At 32.6% G+C, this 7,806-nt stretch overlaps 1 protein-coding gene across 1 annotated transcript; it reads right to left on the reverse strand.

Moving 5' to 3' along the window:
• Nucleotides 1–1,092: 1,092 nt before the first annotated feature.
• On the reverse strand, nt 1,093–6,697 carry LOC139486434 (uncharacterized). The gene is made up of 2 exons (XM_071271311.1): nt 6,588–6,697; nt 1,093–3,892 (listed from the first exon to the last, which is right to left on the reverse strand). The coding sequence occupies exons 1-2, from the start codon at nt 6,610–6,612 to the stop codon at nt 1,677–1,679; spliced, it is 2,241 nt and encodes a 746-aa protein (XP_071127412.1). The 5' UTR covers nt 6,613–6,697; the 3' UTR covers nt 1,093–1,676.
• Between the last annotated feature and the right edge of the window lie 1,109 nt (nt 6,698–7,806).

Genomic DNA, 7,806 nt, shown 5'->3' on the forward strand with positions numbered 1-7,806 from the left:
AAAGTAAGGTTCATCTCTTTCACGCAAAATTGACCTTGATGGCTTTACCCTTTTTTGGTACTTTCTGGTTATATATTTCTTCAACTTTATATATTTTATACAAATTTATACCGTGCTGTTTATATCTTTTACAGCACTATGTCGATACCTCTACTGGTTGACTATCAATCCGCAAGTATCATCAACTCAGTAGTCAGTATTTGGAAACTGACATGAATAAAAAACAAACAGTATCAAAATTTCGTTACTTACCTTCGAAATGATAAGAAATAAGGTTTCATCTCCTTCACGTAAAGTTGACTTTTGATGGATTTGGTTTTATTGTGTCATTTGTGGTTAAATAGCTCTTCAACTGTTAATGTTCTTAAAATCCATGGCTTTGGAATATTCGGCTTTGAGCTTATCAGATGAAGGTATAACAAGAACAGCGCTTCGGATGCATGCGATTGTGTTGTTTACATTTCTTACAGATATGGGTCGATACCGTTGACTGTCAGTCCCCAAAGGTATCATAACTCAGTAGTCAGTACTTTGGTACTGACATGATTTATAACAAACCTTTTCAGAATTGTCCGTTCATTAATTTCGAAATTATTAGAAATAAGGTTTCAGACGCAATATTTACCTTTGATAGATTTGGGTTGGGTTTTTTTTTTTTTGTCATTTGTGGTTGTATAGCACTTCAACTGTTTAGGTTCTTATTAAACATGGTTCTACAGTATTCGGCTTTGAGCTTGAAGGTGTAACAAGAACAGCGCTTCGGATGCATACAATTAATTACATGTTGCATTCATTTTATATAGATAGTGCATTGCTTTTCGTATTCCTGGGACAAACATTTGCTTCATCTTGATATAGATATGAACTTTTGTTTTGAAAAACATAAATGAACAAGAATTACTTGAAAACAATGTCATGTATTAGGCTGATTGTAAACCCTTCTATCATTAAATTCATAAATTTTACTCAGTTTAGAACAACCCTAGGCCGAATTAGTTTTGTATTTAGAAGTGTTTTAAGTTACAGAATAAAAAAAAATACTTGTTACATTTAGAAAACATTTTAATTTAGTTTACCTAATGATGGAATTATTTAAGCAATAATGAAAAAACATTGTATACTAGTATTATGAATTAATTTCAGCAGATGATAATGATAATTTTGCATATACGCATTGGATAATTTTAAAATTTCTGTTGAAAAGTTGTGGTCAATTTAAGCTATAAATAATTGAGCACATGCTAGTGTAGCATAATTAATAACAGCATATAATGATTTTAAATTGTATGACCATGATTTCGTATCAAAGTTTTCATTAATAGTAATAAAATGATGCGTTTCTCTTTATTGTTCCGTATTCTTTTATACCACTACTTTGTAGTAAACAATAAAGCTCTTTAAGTTGATAAATAAAAAAAATAAAATCACAAAAATACTGAACTCAGAGGAAAATCCAATCGGAAAGTCCATAATCACATGGCAAAATCAAATAACAAAACACATCAAAAACGACTGGACAAGAACTGTCATATTTCTGACTTGGTACAGGCATTTTCAAATGTAGAAAATGATTGATTTAACCTGGTTTAAAAGCGCTAAATCGCTCACTTTGATGACAGTCTAGCACATAAAAATAATATTAGTCATTCAGATCTATACATTTCCATATGATCCGTTTAAATATCAGACATTTCGCAAATACAAGTATGTTTCATAACCATCAAACACAGATGGTACGCGGCGGCATTGTAAGCACTGTTTTTCATTTGAAGAGATAACCTGAAGGTTGCAAAAGCCTTTTCTTCATCTCCTACCTCGCTGAAACAATACCCGAGAAGATTAAGCGCACGATGACCATCGTTTTCGTTTTTCACTATTTTTGTTATTTGCTCCAACTGCCCTAGTGCTTTAAACTTGTTTTTCTTGTCATCCAGTCGCTGATGTAGTTGAAAAGCCAGGAAATAGTAATAGACCGCTGGGTGATATAAGAAATAAAAACTTGCTTTATCGTAGTCGTTAAGTTCACATTCAAATTTTACAGCTTCTGGCACACACCGGACATCATGACCTGTTAAAATTACATCGTAGCACACGGAACCAGTAATGTTTTCATCGCAGATATCGGGAACGTCATTGGTAATTGATATTTCTCCGTCGGAAATTTTTACATTTTTGCTAGAACAACAAAACCCTTCATACTTCAAAATCAAAGATTTTTCGAAAATTTTCGCTATTCCTTCTAACATTTCGGTCAAATCGTTTTGAACTAATAAAAACATCGCCTGGTAAAGACGTCCCGATAGTTGATCCAAAGAGCATCCTAAATCGAAAGAAGATCTTGCTGCATTAAGTCTAATGTGCTTTTCTTCTAGATTGGAAGAGTCGATGAATTCTGACTTGAATATTCCTCCTTCAAAGTATAATGGACTAGGGTCCATTATGTTGATATAATCCAAATGGTACAAAATTCCTAGTCTGATGATTGAAAATATCTTCAAAGCGACTATGATTTCTACATTCGATTTACTTACTGACTGGTCAAAAATATCGAGTAACTCTGTTAATTTTGACCCTTCTACATATCCTCTAACCATAGAAATCATTATTCCAAATGCAGCTCCATACTTACTGAATTTGTTTTTATTTCTAATACATTCATCAGATCCCTGCGATAATTCTATCAGAACTTCCGATAACTTCGTCAGACTTGGAGGGTTTCCTTCTGAAACGATTACACTTTTTTCAAACTTTCGTAGCTTCACATCCTCTAAGGGCAATCTACAGTGTTGCAAAACAGAAATTATGTCGGATACAATACAATCAATCATATTCACAATACTTTCTTGTAGATCTGAATTTTCGAATTTGTGATAAAACAAGTTATGATTACTTATAATGAAATGCTTAAGAGTCCTCCGAGAAATGCATTCTTTTAACATTTGAAGACAACGCTTAAGCACGCGTATTAAGTTTGATTCCTGTAACTTTATCAAACCCTCTTCTGAAACCCAGAAAATAATAGTCTTTAAATGGTAAGTGCTAAGTATGTCCTTTGTCACAGGTTCTAAGAAGGCTTTAAATATGGTCTTAAGTAGAACAAAAGTGTACAGCTGAGATTCATTAAAACTCCAAACGAGTTCCCGTTCAACATAGCTAAAAGAAAGTCTCCATTGCAGCTGACATTCATCAGAGGTTGGATCTCCTACTGGAACGACATGAACTGGTAAATCGCGTGCTTTATCTATGAGATGTTTAGGTGGCCATATGCTATTCCTTTCTCGGCTTGTCCATTCAAGAGCCACCATTGGCCATTTTGAACATTGTATACCCTCCGTGGTGTCCAAATCAGTACTTCGACAACTAATGTCAAAATTTACTGAAGATGAGGAGCAAGGGCCATGTTCATGAAAGCCGGACATCGATGCATAGGATGATAACCAATTTCCACTTTCTGGGATGATTTTCAAGTTACGGTATTTCTCACTACTAAGAAAATACACACCCTCCTTTTCTATTAGGAATTCCTTGACTTCTTCATTTAAAGTGGATTCATGGAGACAATTGAAAAAAGCAAGTTTCACGAAACAGCTTTGATTTTGCTTTGTGTTTAATAGAAATGTACACTTTTCTGAGTTTATTTCCTCTTTTTCATCCAGAATAACAATCATGTTTTGATCAATAAACATACGGTCTACGTCGCTACCAGGTAAATAAGATCCTTCCACAGTACTTCCTGTCGATAAAACATCAGTATCATGCAGATGATGCATTAACATTTCATATAAAGGTGCTCTTGCTTTATCAATTTCCATTCTTGTGAAAATTCCCTCAGACTTAAGTAAAAGTGATACAATTTCAGAAATCTTTGCAAAATATTCTTCCTCGTAATTGTCTGCAAGTAAAGTAAGTTGATGATTAAAAAAGGAAGGTGTAGTAAATCAAGAGAATTCAAAGGGAAACCAAGTGTTTTGACGGGAGTAGAATCTATCACCTTTTATCAGCACTGCGTATAAAATTGGTATCACAGATCAAAATTTAATAAACACGATGGTGAAAACCTTTGTATTGCAACGACATATTATGAGTCATATAATATTAAAACAATCGTTTTGAATGACAAATGGGACAAATGTTCGATTATAATGTTGTATCTGAGGTTGAGATTAAAACCGAGTTATAGCGTGTATGCAAGTATTAGATTGACAATGAAAGGCCGTCTTTCCCCTGGGATAGACGCAGTGTGGTGTTGGTGTATCCAAAATGTGTTGATTATAAGTAGTGGATACAGTCAATGTTGGCTTTAATTTGTACGAGTTACGTTAATATCAAATTAGATATTAAGAACTTGAATTTCATTATAATTATTTCAGGAAGAATTATCTATTGAATTAAAACTATAATTATAATAATATGTAATAATATAAATATCAAATGTATTGTCTAAAAACAGCTATTGTTTAGTTGTTAAAAATGTTCAAATAACTTTATTTACCCAAATTGTGACTAACAACAATAATAATACACATCATTCACTTGAACTTGGCATCTTGAAATTTTGGCATCAATCAATTAATAATTGCTTAATTAATTTTTGTTTGCCTTACATTCAGTAACAAATATCTCATGAATATATAGTATGATACCTTTTCACAATTTATTCAATAATTTGGTCCTTTATCAGAATGTTGGTCAGGATTAAGATTAAGGGTGGGAAATTTGAAATGCCACTAGAAAATTACGATTTATTGGATAGGGATAGAAATTTAGCATTGCAATTGGCCATCTTTCTCAACGTTGCACGGGTTCTTCTCTTTATGGAGCGTAGCACTCTCTATACACAGTAGGCATATAATTTAACAGCTCCATTCTGGCTGCGAATTCATACATGAAATACAAACAACCAGCGACCAACTGTGGCAATAGCTTTATTGTCAGTCGGAAGAAAAACAAAAGATGAACATTTGCATATACCCAGGTAAACCTGTGGATTAGTAAATTCATAGAACCATTTTGCAGAATTATTTAAGAGTATGTGCGGTACATCTTACTAGTATATAGTATGATATTTAAGTTTTGAATAAAGTTATCATTCGTTGCTGAATATTTTAATCCATTTTCCCAATTATGTCGCTATTGTTGCACTTATTTATATTGCAAAGACGTCCTGTAGACTATTCCAGTACTCAAGTTTGTAAGGATTTCGCGGAACTCAGTGTCTCGCATATTTTATGATTATAATAAATGTTTATGAACCTGAACTGCAGATTGTAATTTCAACTGGCAGAAAAACGAAGTCTATATATATAAGTAACAAACGGACAAAAGGATTTTTTTTATAAAATGTCCCTCTAAATGCTAGCTTTTGATCATAAACAAGCTTTTGTCCATGTTTGGTAGGAATCCAGGATATGTCAAGAAAGGTATTTAAAGTTTTTTTTTTAAATTAACCAGAGTGAATATTTGTGGACGCCGTCGGCGGGAATGTAGGAAGGCTATGTCTATCTTTATCGACAAAAGCCGAAGTCCCGACAAATATCAGACGAATTATCTATTTCTCTTTGATTTCTCCTTTTTGATTGAATATGTTTATTTGTTTTTGTTTTAGTTTTTTGTAAAGGGTAGACACACAATAGACCACTTTCGAGTTCATCCGTCACCGGCAAAAACTCGTCAATTATACGCGCCTTTATGACGTCATTTACCAGATAGAGGGGGTCGCCTGTATCCCTGCACTATTTACGTTCATCAAGCGTCTTAGTGATCGTCATTGTGCAGGATAAACAAGAAATAATGGTTGTTCTGTAGGTACTTAATGACAATTCCCTAATGACAGCAATGCTGATTGTCAATTTTGAGAATTCAATTTGCCGAATAATTCGTACAATATAGAATTATAGTTTTCCAACCACTCGCTCAACGTGGGAACGGAAATGACGACGCCCCAAAACGCACAAATGACGTTCACTAAAACCAGAGTTTTTGACTGAAATGCATCGAACTCGAAAGTTGTCTATTGAATTTGACTTTAAGCAAAAGGAAACTTTTTGGGTTAACAAGCTTGAAAAGATATTTTCAAACTTTATATTGAATTTATTTCATGTCCTTAATTTCCAACGGAAAAACATATTTTAAATAAGGACCAACTTTAAAATGATCAAATAGTGTTCATTGAAGGAAACTAATAGCAAACAGGTTGACAATACGTGACGTTTGGTGTGAATTACCACGACCTACTAATTTCATTGTTTGGTGTTCTTTATAATCGGTTGAAATCATACAGGTAACTTGACAGATATTTAATGTTTATGAATTCTTAGTCACGCTTTACATAATCTGAATAGTATAAATAGATAAATATTTTTTATAAATATCTTTTAACATGTAGTGACCTAATGAAGATGATGATCAACAACTACTTTCATTTGTCTCTTATACCAAGATTAAGGACGGTCCTCTATTTTATTGTTGCATGTATCAGCGGTTTTAAATATATGATACTCATTACGTAAGATTTAACTTCTTTAAGAAGTATACATGCCAAATTATATCTAACTTTCACACACATTAGTTTACTAAAAGTATCTTACCGCTCATGTCCATGTCAGGTTCCATGTTTTCGTTTGAATAAATAATCACTACTTTAAATCTGCGGCTTTCATAAATACAAGTTGTACGTTGAATATAAATATCCTGGATGTGTAATTTAAAGTGTCAGATTACCAATTCATTTACCTTTAATTTAGAACGAAAGTAAAAGTAGCCTTACAAAATAGTGCTCTTGATGTCATTGTTTACTTAAACTAACCAACAAATTTGCAGAAATTATACTTTTGACGAAAGAGAAATATATTGAGACCGTATTAAGTCAAAATTTACTTGTCTATGAGTTTGCATTTAAAGTTGAGGAAAAATGCGATCCAATTTTTCTAATTTTAGATTTCCAGAAAAACCAGGGGTAACTCAGTAGTGCTTGTATTTCGAAAAGCAATCCTTTCTTAGGAGTCTCTAAACATGTTTTGATAATTGGCATGTAGGAAGGTGATATATGTTATATTCAGGTAAAATATAAGGAAAACTGTGTCAATTGCAAAATTTGGTTAAATAGGTAGAGATTTTGAACTGGTGGTCTGAAACCTCAAATATTTTTTTTTTTAAATTGGTGAACCATTATTTTGGCTTTTTATAGCATGCTGTTCTGTATGAGCAAAAAGTCAGTGTTGAAAACCATACTTTGACCTATACTGACTGAATTGTACTATTTGTGACTAGGAACAGTCATGCCACATCTTCCTTTATCTATATAGAAAGACAACCACTTAAAGACAGGTTACCTATTTCAAAAGCAATTCTATATAGGATTTAAACAATCAGAAAACAGTCTATATTTCAAATAAAACTCAGAACAATTGAAGGTCTTTCCACATTTTATTTCAAAATAACTGATGAGAAGCTACTTTTGGTTTACTCAAATTTACTATTGGCGTTCAATTATAGGTTTCCTCATAATTATTCAAAACCATATAGTTTTTTTTATACCTTTGACTTAAATAGGGGAGATGATTTGCTTCTTCTGGTTAAGAAACTGTGACTTTCAGACTCATATGATAGCTTTCTTTGCCCTGATTCTTCATATATGTATGGTATTAAATATTATTTTATCTTTATTTTGGGAGACACTTTGTTACTCCCGGTTAAAATAATGTCATTTCTAATTTCTTTAGATAGCTTATTTTCCACTGATTCCGAAAATTATGGTTTTTAAATACTTTCATTCAAATAAAAGAGAAAATAAGTTTCTCTCAGTTT

The sequence above is a fragment of the Mytilus edulis genome, chromosome 8 (genome assembly GCF_963676685.1).
Source record: "Mytilus edulis chromosome 8, xbMytEdul2.2, whole genome shotgun sequence".
Lineage (NCBI taxonomy): Eukaryota > Metazoa > Mollusca > Bivalvia > Mytilida > Mytilidae > Mytilus > Mytilus edulis.